This window comes from Otolemur garnettii, unplaced genomic scaffold (assembly GCF_000181295.1).
Source record: "Otolemur garnettii isolate 467f Iridium unplaced genomic scaffold, OtoGar3 scaffold00017, whole genome shotgun sequence".
Taxonomy (NCBI): Eukaryota; Metazoa; Chordata; class Mammalia; order Primates; family Galagidae; genus Otolemur; species Otolemur garnettii.
In genome coordinates this window covers 21,614,263-21,636,651 of record NW_003852412.1, presented here as the reverse complement: position 1 = coordinate 21,636,651, position 22,389 = coordinate 21,614,263, and the positions used below count along the sequence as shown (strand labels likewise).

General features: G+C 34.1%; 1 protein-coding gene across 5 annotated transcripts in view; it reads left to right on the top strand.

Annotated features, from left to right (window-relative positions):
- The window catches only part of TMEM161B (transmembrane protein 161B), a 66,207-nt gene extending 45,882 nt beyond the window's left edge, over window positions 1–20,325 (top strand). For 3 of the 5 annotated variants that reach the window (XM_012802816.1, XM_023510922.1, XM_023510923.1), the window contains 7 exons: window positions 8,484–8,635; window positions 9,173–9,233; window positions 9,703–9,843; window positions 12,501–12,614; window positions 16,581–16,755; window positions 17,776–17,872; window positions 19,043–20,325. In XM_012802816.1, the coding sequence (XP_012658270.1) occupies window positions 8,484–8,635; window positions 9,173–9,233; window positions 9,703–9,843; window positions 12,501–12,614; window positions 16,581–16,755; window positions 17,776–17,872; window positions 19,043–19,320 (1,018 nt within the window). In that variant the 3' untranslated portion in view covers window positions 19,321–20,325. The remainder of the gene's footprint in view (window positions 1–8,483; window positions 8,636–9,172; window positions 9,234–9,702; window positions 9,844–12,500; window positions 12,615–16,580; window positions 16,756–17,775; window positions 17,873–19,042) is intronic. The other 2 variants (XM_023510925.1, XM_023510924.1) reach the window with 1 other exon arrangement.
- Window positions 20,326–22,389: the final 2,064 nt, after the last annotated feature.

The window sequence follows — 22,389 nt, the reverse complement described above, 5'->3', positions numbered from 1 at the left end:
AAGAAGGAAGTAGACTTGTGTGTATGTTCGGGGGTGTGTGTGTGTGTGTGTTGTTCAAACATGTAGCATGTGAGAATATGATGTTCTGCCTTCAACAGCATGTAGGAGACCAGAATTAGATGCCAAATATCCAGATTAACACCAAGGAGGAGTCTTGTTTATGCCCTATCTTTTAGTTGTAATCTATATTTTTCTTTTTCTACCCTATGGATGAAGTCTTAGTAGGTGAGACCTCTTTCTGACTTCTCTTCATTTTCTTGTTGTCTTAACTTACTAGTTAAGCACATTTCTCCATTGATTACGTAGAAAGATAGCTCAGCTTAATTCCAGAGTTAGATATACTTCGCTTAATTCAGAAATTCTCCTGTGAAATGTTCTTTGTTAAAGTGGTTCTCAGATAAGACATCTATAACTTATATAATCACTTCCTTAAAAAGTGAGGAAGAAAATTGTTTTATTTCTATTGTCGTTTTGTTTTCTTTCCCCATCTTATGTGGGCCAGCAATTATAATTTCTGCAGAGTCTTGAAAGTTGTAAAAGCACAAGAACCTCCTTTTAAAATGAGTGACACTAAAACCTTGAACCCTGAAACCTAGAACTGAGTCATCTCTCGTCATCAGCTCTGTTTTCTGCTTCAACTGAGTTGTTCATTGATCTCAGCAATCACATCTGCTTCCATTCTCACTTCTGAACCCAAACTAATTCTTGGCTCTACTCTGCTTCCCTCTTTGTAATTCTGACCACCTTCTTAGACCAACTTTGTGTGTTCTGGCTCCCTTTATTGCAAGCTACATAATATGGAGAAGACAAAGGGTAGAGAAAGCCTTGCAGTGAAGATAGAACAGTTCTAGTAATTGTCTTTACTGTATGATGGTCCATAAAGTCTTAGAGTTAGAAATGTCTACAGATTTTATGAGTGTGAAGCATATCATGTTAATTTCTGAGTAAATGAAAAGTTAAAAGTTAAAAATAAAATGTATAGTTTTTTTCAAGGAAACTTAGGAATAAGCTATAGCATAGTAATACTGAGTCAGTTACGTGAATTTGAGCAAGAAAGCTATTCTACAAAGAATGATAAAGCTTCTCCTCTTATATTTGGTTAAAAGGCTAGATCATTAGTCACATTTCCACAGTGCTTGTGTTTTATAATGTGACTGGTTTAAGGTACGAAACCTTATTATGTATGTTCTTATGACTATGTTTTAAAATTTTAATTTGCCTTGCTTGCCAGATATTCACATTTTATACAAAGCTAAAAATTATGAATAGCTTAAATTAAAATAAATTGTAAGGTTTTCTGGTTTAATATTCAGTTCTCTATGTAGACTTACAAATGAAAGGTCTACAAATTAAGTACCACATTTGTTTGCTGTGGAAAGTAGACAAGTATAGCAGACTAGTGCAAGTTAGTCCCCACTTCTAAATTCCTTAGAATACTCCGTTACTGTATTTTTTTTAGTTTATAAAAATGTTGTGCTTTACCATTAACAAAGAAAATGGAACATTAAGCCTTGAAGTAAACTGTGTAAGATACAAAGTTCATTGAGAGGGAAAAGACTGAAAGTTAGTGAATCTGAGCCAGTGAACTTGTTTTATATTGAAACCTTGAATATAGCCTGTTATGTCAAATGTTGTTCCTTTTGTAAGAGTTTAGAGACTTTTTGCATTAATGCCGCCAAATTACTCTGATTTCAGGTCAGAAACCTTAAGTTAAATAGTGAACTTAGGTACTAAGAATTTATCCTTTTTTGGAGACAGAGTCTCACTCTGTCACCTCAAGCTCACTGTAACTTTGAATTCCTAGGCTTAGGTGACCCTCCTGCCTTTTCCTCTTGAATTACCAGGACTATAGGCATCCACCACCATGCCCAACTAATTTTTAATTTTTTTTATTTTTTGTATAGATGGGGTCTCCCTTTGTTGCCCAGGCTGGAGTGCAGTGGTATGATCATAGGTCATTGTAACTCTTAACTCCTGGGCTCCAGCTCCACCTCCTGACTTCTTTCTTAGCATCTGGGGCTACAGGTATGAACTACCCCGCCTGGCTAACTTTGTAGAGACAGGGTCTTGCTGTGTTGCTGGAGTTGGTCTTGAACTCCTGGCCTCAAATGGTCCTCTCTCCTTAGCTTCCCATAGTGCTGGGAGGATTATAGATATGAGTTACCATGCCCAACCTTGGAGAATTTTTCTTTGCAGCTTTATTATACTATAGTTTGATATAACATAAGGATAGCACTATGTGGCAAGTAAATTATAGTAGTTAAGTGGTATAATAAGTTTACAAGAGGAAGAAAATGGTCCGGACAGGAGAGGATTTAGTAAGTGTATAAAGGATGGGGAATGTTAGTTGAGTCTTTGATTTCATGCGGAGAAGAGAAAAGGACAGGTCAGGTAATAGATTAAGATCCAAGACAATGTAGTGATTGCATTCAGGGGATGGTAAATACAGTATTCTGATTAAGTGGAGTTTGGGGGACTACTAAATAAAGGCTTAAACATGTGGGTATAACTAGGTGATAGCACACATACAGACTAAGGTTTTGTTCTAATATGGGACTCAATAATGGTTTTAAGATTTATCTGGTGTGTAATATGAATTTAGGAGGTAGGGACTATAGCATTTAGGCATTTGTGAAGTGAGATTATAAAGTACTAATGATAAGAGCAAGATCATACCTGGATCAGGTTGCATCTAATTTTGTTTCCTTTTCCTCTCATGTTGACATATTTTGTAATTTATTATTTTAGAGTAAAAAAATTTGGTGGTAGATGTTATTTTGGGGAAATTTCATTCTGACTATTTGGTATCACTTTTGGCCAAAGATGTTATTTTGCTTTGCAGTGTAATGAAGGAGTTGTAAACTGTCTTTATAGATTCTGGCATCCAGTCTGTAAAAATGAAGCAGTGATTTTCAGACCTGGACTTCAGGCTTTCAAGTTGTGAGAGAGATCTTAGCTATGTATATATTGAAAGGAGTTTTAGAGTTTTTATATTTTGTTTTTAAAATTCTCTCACTTTTTCTTGTCCTCTTCCTTATGTAAGATCTTCCTTACAATACCAAGAAAGTCATGGACCAGATGTTTGTTATAGTATCACTAAATCCAAAACACCAAAATTCAAAATGCTCCAAAATCTGAAACTTTGAGCACAACCGTAACACAAGTAGAAAGTTTCATACCTGACCTCATGTGACAGGTCACATCCAAAACATACTCAAAATTTGGTTGCATGTGGATGGTGCCTGTGGCTCAAAGGATTAGGGCGCTGGCCCCATATGCCAGAGGTGGCAGGTTCAAACCTAGCCCTGGCCAAAAACTGCAAAAAAACTAAAGCATGTACAAAATTAGTTTTTAAAATGTGTAAAATTACCTTTAGGCTATTATATAAGGTATGGATGAAATATAAATGAATTTCCTGTTTAAATTTGGGTCTTATCACCAAGATATCTCAATATGCAAATATTATGAAATCTGGAAGCATCTGAAATTCAAAACACTTCTGATCCATCCCAAGCATTTTGGTTAACAGATATTCAACCTGTGCTAGTAAAATAAAGCACTAGCTTTGGGGCTTTTTGTTTGTAAAGGAGATAAATGAGTAAAAATATGGGATTCAGAATGTCCTTGAGTAAAAAGTTTGGGCATCTGTATTCTAGAATCTCAATACTATTCTTAAGCAGTATTTCTTAAATTCTATCTTAAATGTTGAAGTTTAGATAAAAGTGTAAGACTTAGAAAGTTTTTCCTAACTTGTTCGAGAAAACTTGGTACTCGGAGATAGATTCTGTACTTTTTAAAAGAAAACCCACAATTTGCATGGGAAAATGTTTTAGTAGTCCTCTTTATGTAAAGTCAGATCTTTGTTTTCTGTTGTTTGCTTTCATCTTTTTCACACTTAATTAACCTGGGTTTCAACTGTATTACTAAGTGAATAATATCACTTATTAATCATACATATTATAAGGTTATGTTTTTAAAATTGCATAATTTTGAAACCATTTGTGTGCTAGACTCTTCTGTGTATAATACTTTGTTTAATCCTCTGAGGAGAAGTTAGAAAATTTAAGCAGGGAAGTCTTATTTTTGTTGTATTTTCTTTATTAAGCTACCTAAAAGTAAATAATAATGTAAAATCAAATTACAGTGTGATTATTACTTTGGTTAATTTTAAACTATTCCAAGAGCTTAAGATTATGCAGGATGTTTTAGATGAATGATTTTTAACCTTTTGTTCTGCCTGACATACATAGCTCCTTTCATAAGCATTTTCCCTGGGAACACTGTATTTCTACTGCGTTTAGTGGGTAAGTGCGTTAGCAGTAGAGCAGGTCCTGTCTATGTCTTCTCCAGTTGGAAAATGTTGATTACTGCGAGGGTCTGGGTCTTCGTCTCTCAATGTGGATAGTTTTTCCAATTTTTTTGTTCCAGAAAGTCTTTTTACTAAAAATAGACTACCAGTGTTTGTCTTTGAGGTAAGAACATAAATGCAAAAACTCTGAAATGAATGATACTTTCATAGAAAAGGAGAAAAGAATAGTGGTAGCCAATATGCAAAGATTGAGCTGTAGACAAGCCAAAAAAGTGATATTTTTTTCTTAAACTGATATGGCACCTAAATATGTTTTTGTGAAATCTCTAAATTATTTTAATTGAAATTGATATCCTATGAATATGATAATCACAGTTAAGACTGATATTATAAAATGTACCAAATTCTGCAGTGTTACAGTGTACTCTAATTGTTTTTTAACGGATTTAGTAGCTGCTAACCAAACTAAGAAGAAGATTGGCAAATATGTTTAGGGAAAACTTAGACAACTATGTTAGGTGATTTTTAGAAAGAATTTTGAAGGAATAACATGGAGACATTGCCAGATATTACATTGCAGAATAAAAGCTGAAATGTAATTATTAAGCTTTACATTCTTAGTATACTTTGCTGAGTTGTTGGTTTTGTAGGTTTATAGGATTTGAAGATTTATAGCTTGTGTTTTAAAAAATAATTTAGCTTCCACTCCGCAAGTACTAAATTCCATGGAAAAACTGACGTCTGTTATTATGTGGATCACTTTCTATATGTTAGCAGTGTCAGATTTCTGCATCGTTGTATAGCCAGAGTACTGCAAAGATAAATTGAACAATATAACCTTACATTTGGGTGCCAAATATTTCAGGGATATTAAATGTAAACTAGCGGCATTTACTTGTTCAGTAGTTTATTATTTCTTACATCAAAGCTGTGATTTGTTCAAATACTTGGCCATTATATGTAACCTGAGTTAGTGGTGAATATAAAAAGACAGTTGGAATGAAAGTTATAAACCTGGTAAATAAATGTCTTGAGAATGTGTAAGCTGAAGCTCTGTATCAGTGGTTCTCAACCCTTCCAATGCCACAATATATTTTCATTGTTACAAAGGGGTCGCGACCCACAGGTTGAGAACCACTGCTGTATATGTTTTTGTGGTTCTGTGTATCCTAAAGCACGTATTTGTTATAGCAAGTATGTAAACCCAAAGAAGTCTTCTTTATTTATTTTTATTTTATTTATTTATTTATTTGAGACAGAGTCTCATTTTGTCACGCTTGGTAGAGTGCAGCAGTGTCACAGCTCACAGCAACCTCCAACTCTTGGGCTTAAGCGATTCTCTTGTCTCAGCCTCCCAAGGAGCTGAGACTACAGGCTCCCGCCACAACACCTGGCTATTTTTTGTTGGCACTTGCCACTGCTGTTTTAACTGGCCAGGGCCGGGTTTGAATCCACCACCCTCAGTATATGGGGTCGGTGCCCTACCCACTGAGCCAGAGGTGCCACCCAAAGTCTTTTTAATTAGGAAGTTTAGGGGTTGTCATCTAGCTTTTCATTATTTGATTTTGTCTTGTCTTAGAAGTAAATAATTACTTAATTTGTAATGTATGGCATTATAAATAAAACCTTGATAATAATGTATAAAGAAATGTATTAAAATGTTGAAATCAGTTGTTAGTATAGCAATTTTTACATAGTACTGAGTGACATGTAGATTGCATTCTAAAACGCTTGAAAATAAAATCTTAGAGAAATCATACTATAATAGAAATGGCATCCCCCTCCTCCCAAGTTTAGCCCATGAAAGTTCATTTGCTCTGTAATGTAGCATACAGGATAGATCTGTTTTCAAAGAACGTTGCTCAATAAGTAATCAGGAAAACAAAGTTGAGAAAGTATCTCTTGTATTATGATATTTGGGGAAAAACAGATTTATGTAAAAAGGAAACTGGGGTGGAATTAACGAAAAACAAGGAATGGCAAGAAAAGGGACTGAAGGGCAAGGTGCTTGACTTCGGGAGGCGAATAAAGGTGTTTCCCCTGAGGCCTTGTTCTGAGGTCCTGGTTGCCCCAGGAATAGGTGGGGTAAATAGGTGAGCTATTCTTGTACTTGGTATTGCTTTGACGTCTTAAAGGGAAACTGTCTGCTGAATCAGCCTTAGGAAAACAAATCTTAGCCTTTATCAAACCCAGGACCATCTCTTATCTGTGAGTAGTAAATAATTTGCATTAACATGTCACCAATAAAAACAGATTTTAGACTAGAACTTTTCTAAAAAAGTATTGATTGTTTAGGACTTGCATATACCATCCCAGGGAAAGTGTTATTGATATTCTTCAAAACTTGTACTTACTATTAAAGTGCAGAATTTCTGCTTACCTAAACTAACATGTGAAACATTATTTCTGTGGCAAAATTCCTTTACTAATTGTTTGAGCACCTCCATGTATTATGGCACTGTTCTTGGTACTCTGACTACAGAGGTGAACAAAAGAAAAAAGAATTCCTTGATCTCATGGAGTTTACATTCTAGTTGAGATTTATTGATTTATGTTATATTTCCTTCATTCCTGTCAAGTTGGCCTAGTAGAGGTAGGTGCCTATGTCTAGAGGAGCTAGGACTGTTTATATCCAGTGCCCTAAGTACCCTGAGAGTAGAGAAGTAGTAATGACTATGTTAACCATTTTTAAACAGAGCAGCAAAGGACAGCTTCCTTTTAAGGAGCAGGTACAATCCTTGCCTGACCATTCCTGAATAAAGATTTTTTGGATTCTACAAATATTTGAAGTCTTTGCCTCTGTTTTGAGACTATTTCCAGTTAGTACTGCTAACTTCCCACATCAGCCCAGATGTTGCATACAGTTTGGTAGATGCAATATAGTCCATTGTTAAGTGTGTAGACTCTGGATTCAGGCTGCCTTGATTTAAGCATGTACCAACTGCCTCCAGTTGAGCTTTGTGACTAAGGTTTTTATTTAACTTCTCTGCCACACTTGATTTTTTTTTAAGGAAACTGAGTTGCTCAGCCAGGCTGGAATGCAGTGTTAAAATCCACTGAAGTTCACTGCAACCTTGAACACCTGAGCTTAAGAGTCGCTCTTCCCTCAGCCTCCTGAGTAGCTTGGGACTATGATCATGTACCACCACGCCTGGTTAATTTTTTTTGGTAGAGACAAGCTCTCACTGTGTTACACAAGTTGGTGTCAAACTCTCAGCCTCAAAGAATCCTTCCACCTTATGTTCCCAAAGTGCTGGGATAACAGGTGTGAGCCACTGTGACTGGTTCTACTTTTTAAGGTTTTAAAAAAATCTGTAAAGTAATGATAATAATGTAGTTACTGTTTGGATTACATCACTTAGTTAGTAATGCCTCCTGGCACAGGGCAAATACTAAATGATAATTGTTACCATTTTCCATGCTTGACATAATTATGTAAAAGTTGCTTTTCTAGATTTGTTTATAAAGTGCCGTATTTTTTTTTTACTTTCAAGAACAATTTATTATAGTAGAGATCTAAGTTCTAGCTCTGGACCATGTGCTGATAAATCAACTTGTGTGTTTCTTGGAGGGATGTGGAAAAATACTTTTCAGTATTTTTTAATAGGTGAACAGGTTGAAACTTTAGCTGATCTTGACTACTCAGTTGGAACTTGTTTTCTCTAGAGATTTTTGTTTAATTCAAAGGTAGTCTCAGATTTCACAGATCAACAGTAGCTATTAGTAATTCTCAACTTTTATAATTGTTAGATAATTACAGGTGATTTCTGTGATGTGTGTTATCTGTTTAATTATAAATGTAAGCTGTTTGACAAACATGCGCAGTAAAGAGGCATTCCTAAAATAACCTCTGCTCTGGCTTTCATGTCCCCTAGAATCTATTGCATAACATTCCTGCACATGTAATAAGATCCTAGTAAAATTTGAGTGAGATAACCTAGAAATAAATTCCTTAATTACAACTTAATGTTCAGTTATACATTTCCTTAATTAAAAATGTTATAGACTCCACTTCAGATTTTTATTAGTTTTTCCCTTCCTCTTACAGATAAGCAGGTTGTAGAATCAAAATAAATGTTAACTAAATTTTATTGGAGTCCAGGTCCTATAAAAATGGTTGTGTATAGCATCCACAAAGTTATTTGTGGTTTTTCCTGAACTTTTCCTTCTGCAGCAAAGTTCTATTTTCATTAACTACACACTATTTTAAAGTAGAAGATGGTGGTGAAAGGTCAGTTTGTGTCACCTTTGGATTTTTTTTCTTCGTTAAAGCTATGGCAGTCTTGATTGTAACAGAAAATTATCTGGAGTTTGGACTTGAAACAGGTAATAGTTTCATAACAACTTTAAAAATCAGTTTAAAAATTACCAGTTTTATCTGGTGTTAATATTTTTGACCTCAGTATTTAAGTAAGTTTTATGTCTGACAAATTGTTAAAATTAAGTTTGAAGTATATACTCTGCAATGTTCTAAATAATTAACCTTTATTATTTCTATGATCTTTCTTTTCTGCTTTTGTTTTAGCTAAGTTTTTTATTAACCTCTTTCCAAAAATACTATCTCCTCATTTTTTCCTTACAGTTAAATAAGTTTCTGTAATGCTAAAGTTTACTCACATAGTTAAAGAATTAATGCAAATTTTATGCACACTCATGGAATGTACAGATATCAAAGGGATGTTTTCAAAGACTGTTTCTGCTAATAACCAAATTTCATTGCATTATGGCATACTAATGAACACATGAAAGAGCCAAGCTAGTCACTTCAAAATTTAAGATGCTCTGTTTTCTAGCATTTTATTTCCAAGGAAAGATTCTGTATTTTTCCCCAGTGAGAAGAGTAATCTCCTTTTTTTCCTACAGGGTTTACAAATTTCTCAGACAGTGCCATGCTGTTTCTTGAAAAGCAAGGTTTAGAATCTCAGTAAGTTTTTGGAAAATTAAGCATTATTTAAATTTTGAATTTTCCATTTTTAATAAAGCAGTATTTACTATAAATGGCTGTTTTAAATCAGTTCTTTTAAAGTTGGATTGTCACTTATAGAAACATCAGTGCTCATAGTTTTACAGCTATGTAAAGTTAGTATCTTTTATAGAATCCTTAAATAGTTTTTCTTTTGTTTAAAACTATACATATATCCAAATCATTTATCAATTCTGCATTAAATGTGTAGGTTGGGTGGTTGTGACTGACCAAAGTGATACCTAGTTTAGTTTACAGTTCACCAGGGTCTGTTATAGGGACTAGCATGATAGCAGTCCTTTGTAGACATGTGTTTCAGTTTCCGTTTCAGTTGTTATTGTGATCTGTAAGATAATTGATTAGAAGAAAGGAAACTCATAGAAAGTTAATTTTGAAAATTTATCTGCTTTTTTAAAACTTTTATTTTTAGGGGTCCTGTTTCAAAACTTACTTTCAAATTTTTCCTGGCTATTTTCTGTTCATTCATTGGGGCTTTTTTGACATTTCCTGGATTACGGCTGGCTCAAATGCATCTGGATGCCCTGAATTTGGCAACAGAAAAAATTACACAGTAAGCGGAAAATGTACATAAGCACATGCAGATAAATATATGTTTTCCATCTTAATGAAGGTATATTATTGTAATGTAATCATAAATTATTGTATTGAAAATTAATAATCAAATAACCATTTGATGTCACACTATTTCCTCTTTCAACTGTCAGCAAGTTTCTTTTATTTGCCTCTAAATTTTAAGTCTTGCATTAAAAATATATATCATTATTAAATTTGTGTTATACCTATAAAAATCGAAATACCAAAATCTGTTAGTTCTTTTTACTACCCACACTTACGATATTGCAATCCCGACATTTTGTACTTGGGATCTAAAGAAATCTCCCTTTAAAAATTAGATTATTTTACTTATAAATACCTAAATTTTATATATATTTATTTAAATAATTTAATGTCTTAGATATTTTAAAACATTTTCTAGCTAAAAGTTATACATATATGAGATGTTTATTTTCCTTAAGTTATTGATCTCCTTCTTAGGCTCTTGTTAGAATAATAAATTATTTTATGGTGGGATTGCCAATAGGGTACAAAGTTACATATTTTAACTACTAGATTCTATTTTAGTTCTGAAATGAAGAAATCACATTGAATCTCTCTGTATAGTTCAAAACCCATTTACTGTATTCTTTGTGGTTGTCAGAGATTTTCTGTTGATGTAGACGTCTTGGCAGAAAGGCAGGCTCATATCTACCTCAACTCATATTCAGATCAAAGTTCCTGTCTCATCGTTTTGTTTTGCAGTGGAAGCCCAACTTGAGACTGTTCCATTTTGATATGCGTATTTATAGTCATTAAGTTCTCTGGGTGATTGTATTTTCTAACGTTTCTGTTCTTTAAAACCCTATTTTTAATGATGCCAAGTCTCTCTAGTCTTTCACATTCTGTCTCTCTTACCGATGTCATTTTCCTTTAATTTAATCTTGACAGTTTTTATTTTCACCTCACCCTCATTTTGCTACTGAGCTTTGCGTGTGTGTTTACTTACTCTCACCTCCCACTACATACCCCTTCGTCCCGCTTTTTTTTCTCCCTCTTTTTACTCAGCATGCTTTTGGCTACATCCTGCCATTCTCCCACCCGTCTCTCTAATGGCTCCTTTTACGACAAAACCCAGTTCTCCCCCTCCTGTCTACACACACACACACACACACACACACACTTCAGTCCACTAACCCCAGTGTTATGATTTAAATAAGCTGAAAAGGGTGGGTGGAGGGGAGGCCTTCACAAGCTCCTGGAACCGCTGTGGTCTGCTTCTTGATACTAGAGTGTTCCCTAGCAACACTGCAGACCTAATACTGCTGCTTTCTTCCCCCACATCTGATGGTTTACACGGGCTGTGGGATGAAAGAATCACTTTATAAAAACATTTAGAACATTTAGTGTTGGTTGGGGGGTACACATTTTAGTGTCCTTTTCAGTAAAAATGTGGCTTTCTGTTCAGAATTTTTCCCTTGGGTATTTGAGATTTTATTTTCAGTTTACTATAGCCCCTTGTGTTGTAGCTCTCTGCCTTGATACGAGGGTATGGGGCAAGCTGTTCTGTAGGAAAGAAACAGGACTGGCACTAAGCAGTCTCCTGACCCCCGTGGTCAAGCCCTAGGACCTATTTTAATGTTAGTGGTTAGAACTAAAGTTCTACCTTTCCCTGCCAGGAGTTCATGGCTTCCTGACTAAACCTGTTTCCTCACACAAATCACTGTCACTTGCCTATGTAATGGTATTTTAAAATGTATATCTCTGTGTGTGTTTTTAATCCTCCAGTCTAGCCCTTAAGTGTGATTGATAAGGAAAGCAGTAAATGGTAATAAAATAGTCTGAAGAATTTGCATTGTTTCTAAAGTAAGAATAATTTTTACCAGCCATTTGTCTCTGTAGATTACAAACTTGAACAATTACAATGAAGTTATTGCTCAGACCCCGAGACCTTTTGCTGTGTTAGATATATTGCCTTGTTAAGAGTAATGTAAACTTTCTTGATATGTATAGAATGAGGAAATTAATTTCAGGTATGCTCCTAATAGTTGAAAAAGAAATAAAAATGTGCAATCACCTGTTGGGTTTAACGGTGTAATTTAAACATGATACATGATCGTTACATTTTGAAAGAGTCCTTGTTTTGTAAGTTGTTGAGTGGGTTCCATCTACCACATGCCTTCTGGTATTCTGGAATTTGCTAATTGCTATCACTTATTTATAGGTAATGAGCAAGTGCTTTGTTTCAGTTGACTCTTATATACTGAAAATCCATTAGATTCATTGATTCTCTGAAGTTAGAGAATCATTAAAATACCTGTTTATTGACTTATATAGTGTAGGATTATTGAAGAATACTAGAATAGATGTGAACAAATTTGGATTTTAGTCTTATATCTGCTCCTAGCCTATTATATTGTCATGAGCAAGTCACTTAACTTTCCTGTATCTAAATGTTCTCATCTAAAAAATTAAGATAATGATACAATTTCTCATAGGCTCAAGTTGGTGCTAAATGATGATGATACTTAGAGAATGATGGTCATGACAGTAGTATATAATATGGAATACTGCAAATAGTTCCTGCCTTAATTTTAGTAAGACTCAGGTTTCTGTAGTTTATTAGCACAAGTTATTTCTGGATTTTTATGTTTATTTCTTACATACTTTCAGAACACTACTTCATATCAACTTCTTGGCACCTTTATTTATGGTTCTGCTCTGGGTAAAACCCATCACCAAAGACTACATTATGAACCCACCATTGGGTAAAGAAAATGTCCCTTTGTAAGTATTAGAGGGCTAAGTTTTGTTTCATTACATAATCAAAACTGTTGTCCTAAATGTTACTTATAAAGTTTATAAATGATAAACTAAGACACTGTATTTTTTAAACATCAATAGAAATGCTAAAAGATGTGTTATAAAATTGAAGCTATAGGCTATCATTTGACCTTTTTGTGATCTTGGTTAATGAATATTAATGATTACTACCTTGCACTGATATTATCTTGTACATTTTTAAGTTTTTTCTCTTAATGTCCAGTTGTTATCTGACATTTTTCTGTCGTCACTATGCCTTTAAATACCTTCTATAGTTCTTTTTTTTTTTGAATTGTGAAGGAAAAAAGGATGGTAGAAATAAACCCATGTACTCAGCCCCTGTATTTAACATTGTTAACATTGTCCATGTTTGCTTCGTTCATTTTTTGGTGGTGTTTTTGATGAAATATTTTTCAGTTAAATTAGAGACATAATAATTTTACCTGAGTACTTTAGTTTCTACATAATAACAATATTATCATCACATTTAAAAAAATTAAAAATCCCTTAACATTATTATCTAATACTGATTCATATTTCTCTATTAGGCAACTATATTTTAACAGCAGAAGATGGTAAGGAAACAGAGATAGCTTATTAAAAGGAATTAATAACTGTATTTAATATGTTAACTCATTAGCCTTGTGGAACAATATTAAGGTTATAGAAAGATTCAGACAAAGCTGGTTCAAACTCCAGCTCTGCCACTTTCTAACACTGTCAGTTAAGGTAGATGTTTAACTTCCCTGAGCCTCTGTTTCCCCATCTGGAAAATGAAGATAATAGTATCTAATTCGCAAGGTTATCCTGATGAGTTAAATGAAAAACACGTGTAATGCGACCAGCCGGAAACAAGCCCTTAATAAATGTTCTTCTCACTGCTTTGCCTCCTCAAAATTAAAGTAGAAAACCTTGACTGGTCATTGATTCCACAATGCACATTTTATATTATGTACTTCTCTAGATCCTGGTTACAAATTTCGTTTGTTTGGCAGTATAAAATCAGTGACGACTATGACATTTTTTTTATAGTTAATTCTGTTAAACTAGGGAACTAGTCAAGTGAAGAAGTAATGTTTTTTCCCCACATGACTGTATTTAAAAGTAATTATAAGGATCCTGGGGTTCTAAATAAAATCTCAGAGAAATTTCTAATTCATTTCTTTGATGCTAAAAGTATTCCTAATCCCTCCTTGAAATTTTGTCATAGAAAGTGGATTTCAGGTTTCTGTGATTATGTTCTCTGATTTTATATTTATTGGTAAAATTGGGAAAATGAGGAGACTGGCTTTTATGATACACCCATCATCTGCTAGGTATTATGCTAGGTATTGAAACTTTGCACATTTTATACATCATTCTTACAATACTTGTCTATTGAGGTTGTTCTCATCCATTTTAGAGATGAAATAACAGACTCAGTTTAAATAATTTGACTAAGGTTATTCAGCCAAATCTGTTATACATCAGCATTTGGTGGTTATGCACTTCCACTTTTAGCCTAACTGAACTTCGTATGGATTTATTTCCTAAGTACTGAAATACCTAAGTACTGAAATAAATCGTATGGATTTATTTCCTAAGTACTGAAAACTTAATGGAAATGGGGACAGGGGACTTTCTCCTTGGTGTATATTAAATTATAGGAAAAAGTTTATATGAAGACATGAGGTCCCCCCTTCCTATAGTTTTCTTCCTCCTTGTCCCATCCCCATTTCTGACCTGTTTCATAAACAGTTCACACAAAATTAATCTGAACCCCTCTCCATTTTTCTTCTTTAATTATGAGTCAGTGATTGATTAGACAGATGATTTTTAATTTGTGTTTAAAATCAAAAGTTCATGTGTTAGATTGTTAAAGAACAGTGTCCATCAACCAAAGATAGTGGGATGAAGGAAAAGTGACAGGTTCTTATGTCACATGGACAGATTGGAAAGGTTTTTAGTTTTAGTTAGAAACAAAAATGGTTATAATGCGGTTTCAACCTGGAAATGTATTGAAATCATCCATGTGTTTTGATATAGCATCAAAAAAATTCATAAACAGAGTTCATTTATGCTCATGACCCCCTAAAAAGAAAAACCAAAAAAGTCTATTTAGGAAAGCAAGAATGGTGTTGGGAATTTCCTCTGCCAGTTCTCTACCTCTATAGTTTACTCCACTCAGGATCCTTCTCTATACACTGCATCGATCTCCTTATCGGACACATATGAAGATGCTGTTTAATGACTATTATTCTAAATCCTAACCTCATAACAAATAATTTTCTGACTGACTGCCTTATTCTGTTCCCTTCAATCCCATTACTTACTATTCTCAGAGACTGTGAGTAGCGGTCTTCAGGCTGCTATCAGTCATTTTTAGTTGTTGCAAAACTCCAGGGAACAAACACAGTACTGGTTACCTGAGCCCTGGGAAGATGGAAGGCCATGAGCAGCCTGTGTCCTGTGTCCTGTGTCCTGTCACTCTCACCTGACTGGCTTCTCAGTCTTACTGTTCATTATAATGGAAACGTGTTGACAGAATTTTATGCCTTTATCCTTCCCAGCCAGTACTGCTTTTCCTTTAGAATTTTATGTCCATATGCAACTCATGACCTTGTAAAAGGAAGCGAAAGAGAACAGACATAGGAAACCTTTGGTCCTGTTCCCATCTCCAACTTTCATAAACAGTTCAAACAGATTTGGAACCTTTCATGTCTTCTCCAGCTTTTCTGTTTCTTGTGTTATTCTTCAGCATTGTGTCCCCAGTTTTTATAACAGTTTAGTTCTCTCCTAGTGCTCGCTACTGGACCACGGTTGGATTGATGATAGAACCTGTTTGAGGGAGAAGTATTAAGAGGTTATTTTTTTACAAAAAATCTTTTTCCACATATTCTTTTTTTTTTTTTTTTTTTTGCAGTTTTTGGCCAGGGCTGGGTTTGAACCCACCACCTCCAGCATGTGGGGCCAGCCACCTACTCCTTTGAGCCACAAGGGCCACCCTTTCCACATATTCTTTACATTCGTCTGTTCTACCCTCATGTTTTTAAGAATTTCAGGGAGCCCCTGCCCTGCGAAGTTCTAGGTCCTATGTAGCAAACGAATCTGCATTTCAGTCGTCATATTGGTGTCTGGCATGTGCTAAAGATGAGACTAAATGCCAGGGGTGGGGTAGGTATTACTTTCAAATTATGAAGTAGTCTTTTATCAGAGTAGAAGACATGGTCTTTTATGAATATTAAGCCCCCCAAAGATTTCAGAAATTATTTCTCTTTTCTTTCTAAACACTTAAGGAGCCCTCACCACTGGTCTAATCTCCGAAAAGATGTCCTGCGGGTACATTATTTCACCTGGAATCCTCCCTCACCTTGGTCTTGAAGAGTTGCTTAGAACTGAGCCAGCTTTAGCACATAGCAGGTTAAGAGAGTTGCAGAGGAATCTTGGGCATCAGATTTCTTCATAACATATCTGAATTTTTAATTTTCCAGTAGTCCTGGTTAGAACTCAGCAGAGTGAAAGATCACATCCAAATATGTATATAATCAGACAAAGCTATAGCCAGTGATAGGTCATTAACTTGATCTGTTACACAGGCACTCCTTGTGCTTTTGTTCTTTCTTTCCCCTAGTCTCTAGTTTAAGAACACCCAATCTCTATTTTCATGTCACAGCCAGTTTTTCTTCCATAGAGGAGAGTAAGTAGAGAAAAGGATCCCAAGTACTGCCCTGCTCTTTCCTCTATTTATCTGTTGAGATACATTTATCTACCTTGTTCTGTTATGCAAGTGGAAAGTATTAGATAAGTCTGTGGCAGAGTAGAGTTCTTTCATGTCTCCAACTGTACCCAAGGATAGATTTCTTGTATTTTATATGGTGAATGTTACCATGTACCTAACATGCTAGCATATTGTGGTCTTTGAGAGCACCCTGTTAACTTTTTGATCTGTAGAATGACAGAAGCTACATTTGATACTCTACGACTCTGGCTAATAATCCTGCTGTGTGCTTTACGGTTGGCCATGATGCGTAGTCACCTGCAAGCTTATTTAAACTTAGCCCAGAAATGTGTGGATCAGATGAAGAAAGAAGCAGGACGAATAAGTACAGTTGAGCTACAGAAAATGGTAAGTTTTAGATCACAGTTAAAAGGAAATATAGAACAATGTATATTACTAAAAAGAAAATTGGTTTCCCTTCATAGATAATGTTTTAATACATAATATTCTTACTGTTCTAAAGCTGGCAGGTGGCATAGAGATCTTGATCTGATTTTAGCACCAAGTAAAGAATGGGTTTCGATCCCTTGTCCTGCCTTAAATTCTTCAGGTGTCATACAGTTGAGTGGTACAGAGCTATGATGTGCCTTCCATTGCTAAATGGGACTCCTTTAATTGATTTGACAGACATATTTTGTCCACACTTTATGGCTTAAAGGTTGGGAAATATTAGTGGCTAAATTTACTGCATGAAATTTAAGTGTGTAACTTAACAAGGATTCTGGAAAAGGAAAGGGATAGAAATCTATCCATTATTATAGTAGACCTATAATATGATCGTGTCTTTTTTAGAGATTCGGTATTGAGTCACCTGTTTTTGATTCACTTTTATACTTAGGGGCATTTATCAAGATTTAAGCACTTTATTTCATCTTTCATATGTTTTTATATTCCCCGTATTGAATATAAAGAGTGTTCATGTAGAGTGGGGATTTAATACTTATGATGAGTTTATGCTTATGTATTACTCCACTACTGTTGAGTTTGATGTTTTAGGTAGATCTTACAGATTTAAGCATTTTGTTTTACTGTTGAAATATAAATGAATATATACTACTTGAATTTTAGTGACTAATGTCTATGTATATAGAACTAATATATACATTAATTTCTATGTATAAAGAAATAATTTTACAGAATATATTTTAATATTCTCAAATTCTAATAACATTTTCAGAGTGGGCCTTTCTGAAGTCAGTTTTTGAAAAGGGGACACTTAGAATGAAGTGCAAACTTATTAGCACTGAGATTCCTCTTTATGAAGGGATTGCTTATCTCTGAAGCATTCCACTTTGACAATTATATGAAAGTGAATTCACTCACAAGCTGTCAACTGTATTAGATACTTAAGAATGTTGTTGGTTGCAGGTGGCTCGAGTCTTTTATTACCTGTGTGTCATTGCCCTGCAGTATGTGGCACCGCTGGTAATGCTGCTTCACACAACTCTGCTTTTGAAAACATTAGGTAGGCATGCACTGACAACCGGGAAACATCTTTTACTTTTTACCTATAATTAATACTTTCTATTACCAACAGAGAAATAATGCTTCTTAAAATTGTTTCTCTTTTTAGAAGTTTTAAGAACCATGGGAAGTTTTAGCTATAGAAGTTGATTGATAATCTTGACTTTGAAAAATTTACTATGGTTTTATAACTTTGTGCTTTATTAATGAGACTTGTTTACTAAAGATTAATTTCCAAATTTACCAAGTGATTTGAATGAATACTGTTGATCTTATTTACCTTTGGGTCATAAGAGGATGATTTAAGGTGTTGCTAGTGCCTAATGTTTAAATTATCACAAGGTAGTTGTAAATGTGCATAAATTAAAGAATCATCTAGTGAGTTGTATTTAGGTAACTTATATTGTGAGGGTAAATATTTGTCAGTGGAAGGACAAAGTTCTCCTACAGGTCTCTTCACTAAGCTATCAAGTCTCTGTGTGGCATTATTCAGGAACTGTCTATTATTGCATTGATCATTTTCCTTTGCTTAGGACAGGCAATCTGCTAACATGGGGCTTAAGAAGCCCAAAGGAACTAAAAGTATTGTTTAGGTGGGCTTAGTAGATATCATAGGGTTGATAACAGATGTAAATGCCCTTTAGAAATCTATGAAACATAAAGGGGTAGGTAGCTCAATTGTAAATTATATGACTCATATCCTGTCCGATGTAGGAAAGTATGTGATAGAAAAAATTTCTGGAAGTTATTAATAGTTTCTTACATTGAAATAATAGATAGTTTCTGAGAATGAAATTTATTCTGATATTCTAGAGGTAGAAAAGAATTCCTAGAAATTATTGAATTGTTCCCTGTCACTCCAGTAGAGGTAGTTGATTCATGTCTTGTACAAGGAAAAAATTGTTTTTATTATTTTACCAGATTTTTGTGGAGTTAATTAAAAGTATATCAGACTTTTTGCTTTTTATGTATACCTTTACTGATGAGGCCAGATAGTCTAGTCAAGTTAATTTTCAGAATATAGAAAGATGATTATTGTACTTTATTTTGAACATAAAATGATTGTGTCACTAAACTTCTTGTTAATTTCAAATATAGGTTAAAAAAAATTTTTTTAATATAAAGCTTTGGAATTACTTTTCAAGTTTTCTTTGTATGTTGACTTTTCTAGGTAATCATTCCTGGGGGATTTATCCAGAACCTCTCTCTACTTTGCCAGTGGATAATAGCCTACTCCCCAGTTCTGTTCACTCTGAATTACCATCTGCTGATGGGAAGATGAAGGTAACTGTTACACAAATAACAGTGGCACTAAGCAGCTTAAAAAATATTTTTACTCCTCTCCTTTTTCGAGGACTTCTGTCTTTTTTGACCTGGTGGATAGCTGCTTGCCTCTTTTCTACAAGCCTTTTTGGACTTTTTTATCACCAGTATCTGACTGTGGCATGAATCTCAGTTAACTAAAAGGATATACAAGTCTCACTTTAAATTCAAATATTTGTGCCCTTGAAGGGCTGATGAAAACCAGAAGAAAGCAAATACAAAGGAAAAAAAAAAACATATCAAAATCTCTTATTTTAAATGCTTCCTCTGTATTCTCAGGGTGAATTAATGTTATAATATTTAAAATCACAAAATAGATTGTTCACTGTTACACTGTGGCATTGGAATTTTAACTGTTTATATTTACTGATGTGCGAGGACTATCTACAGGGTAATACTTATGATTACCTTGGTTTACAGAAACCTCCAGCAGTCTTTGCAACATCTCATATGACTCCAGTTATTGATTAATTGTGCTTAATGGTATTAAGGTACTGTTTATAGTCATAGTGGTTACCTGTAGAACAGTCTTCAACCTGAGCCATGCTTTAGTGGAGGGAAAAGAGCTAACCTCACTTCTGTTGGTAATGTATCAGTTACTCTTCAAACAACACCAACAACAGTAAAATCCAACAGAAAAGAAGAGATTGCTACTGTATATTACAGTAAAGAAAGCTACATTAGTTACTTTAAATTTAATGGAGATGCACATGCTTAAGTACTGCTGCTAGAGTAGCAAGAATATTGTTTTGAGATGTATACTACCCAACTCAAGAGTTCTTTTTGAAGGATTGGCCATGTAAACATTTGCAACGTTGCTGCGGGGTTTGGCCTGCCATATTTTATTTTATTCTATGATCCTGAATGGTTCCTTTTAATAGTCTAAAACTATTTATCAATATTGATTAGACTTTAAAAAAATTACTTTGTAATCCTGCTGACTACCTGTATGTATTGTATATATATTATATATTAAATATATAATATATTGAGATTATTAAAGATGAAAGTATTGAATTCTTATAGTATTTTACATTGCTGAATGTATGTTAAAGTGATTTGAATGAGATGTAGTTGTATCTAGAAATTTTATTTCTTTTTGGAATGAGATTAAAGTACCTTTTGAAAGTTGAGCAGAACAAGCAGTTTATTTATGTTGCCTGAGTGTGAGAGTGCTCAAAGTTTTATGGATGCTCCCGAATTAAAATTCTTTTTCTGTCGCTTTCAAAAAATTGGAATCTTTCCCTCTCTAGCCAAGTCTATAGGTATTATCTATTCCCCTGTTAAATGAAACTTGTTTTAAATTTGTAGTTTGTAGAATTAACAATATTATTTGTTTTATATTATTATATATTATATATATTATTTGTTTATTATTGGCTGAAGTTGAACAAATTTAAATGAAACATTCAAATGAAATGGAAAAAAAGAGTAAAGTTCCTTTTGATGCTTTTTACATCTAAAGAGCAAAATGAGTTAATATTACAAAGTAAATGACTATACAAGATAAGCAGGGTTTTTCTTTCTTTGTTTTTTTTTTTTAAACAAATAATTTCTTTCCATATAATTCTCTTAGGAGGCTATCTATATCTATCTCTCTCTATGTATACACACACACACACACATATAGGTATAGATATATATAATGTGTGTGTGTATAATATATATATAATACATATATATATATTTCAGTGCTGATCCCACTATTGAAAGCAAGTTTGAAATCCTTTTGGAATTACTGTCAAGACTTAAGCTTCACATTTAAACTTTACTACACCAAATTCCTGTCATTTGGTGTAGATTTAAATATTTTTTAAACAGCTGATTTTATTTTTTGTTTATTTATTTATTTTTTGAGGCAGCATCTCACTCTGTCACCCTGAGTAGAGTTCAGTGGCATCATAGCTCACAGCAACCTCAAACACCTGGGTTCAAGCGATCCTTTTGCCTCTCCCTGCCAAGTAGCTGGGACTACAGACACTGGCCACAGCACCAGCTAGTTTGGGGTTTTTCCCCCCCCTCTAGTAGAGAATGGGTCTTGCTCTAGCTTGGGTGATCCATCTACCTCAGCTTAAATAGCTGATTTTTAAAAGATTGAGTAATAAGGGCCTATGCCGGAGAAAACCCTGGTTGAAATGAATATCTAGCCTGATGATACTTCACGTGTATTTCCAGAAAAAACATTTTAAATAAATTTTGTGATATATCAGCATCACCAAAAGTATCTTATAGCAAGTAGATACCAAATGAGTTTGACTTTAATTTTGTGTGAAAGTTGTCACATTAGACTCAAAAAGAATCTCAACCTGCATTTATAACAATTCTTACCAAAGAGTAACATTTAAAAAATTAAAGTTATTTTGCGTTTCCAAGATTGCACAGTGGAATAAGTATAGGGAAATAAGTTCAGTTATTTTATTTATTTGTTGCCCAGGGTGGAGTGCAGTAGCATGATCACAGCTCACTGCAGCTCAAACTCCTGACATTCACTGATTTTAATTAAATATATTTGCCACGTTAAGTAGGAACACTTACAATTTTGTTTAAGTGATTTGTAGAATTTTATCTGACAATGTATTGGCCCCTGTCCACCCTCCAACTGCCCACCCATTGCACTATAAAAATCAGAGCTGTCTTCTCCCTCCTACCCCTGTTGGTTTGTCTAAAATCAGAAGCAAGTAATTTTGTCTTAATATCTGTATACATTTTGATTATCTTTGGTATTTCCCCCAGAATTCTAATTACTGTATATAAAATGACCAAAGCATACAAATAGAATGGGCTCATTATCTTATTGTTTCTGATGTAAATATCATTGCTAAAATAGTGACATTTCTTCTTGAATTATGATTCAGAAGAGATAATTCATCCATTAATGGAATTGACAGGTCCAGGAAGCAATAAATAGAATTCATTATGAAATCTATAATTGGAACTTCACTGGATAGATTTTATTCTTTCAAATGAAAGATTAAATTCTCAGTATTGCAAAGCGTAAGGTCTCAACATTCTCTGAATTCATACATATTTTCTGAGCCATCACATAATTGAAAATAGTCTATCAAGGTATATGGCTCCATTCAGCAAAATAAAACTTATTTTTGAGTGCAGATCATCTGGTGTCTTCATAGAGCTTTAGGTGGCTTAAAGAATCAGAATTAAACACATTTACGATCCTAGAGTCTGAACCCAGTG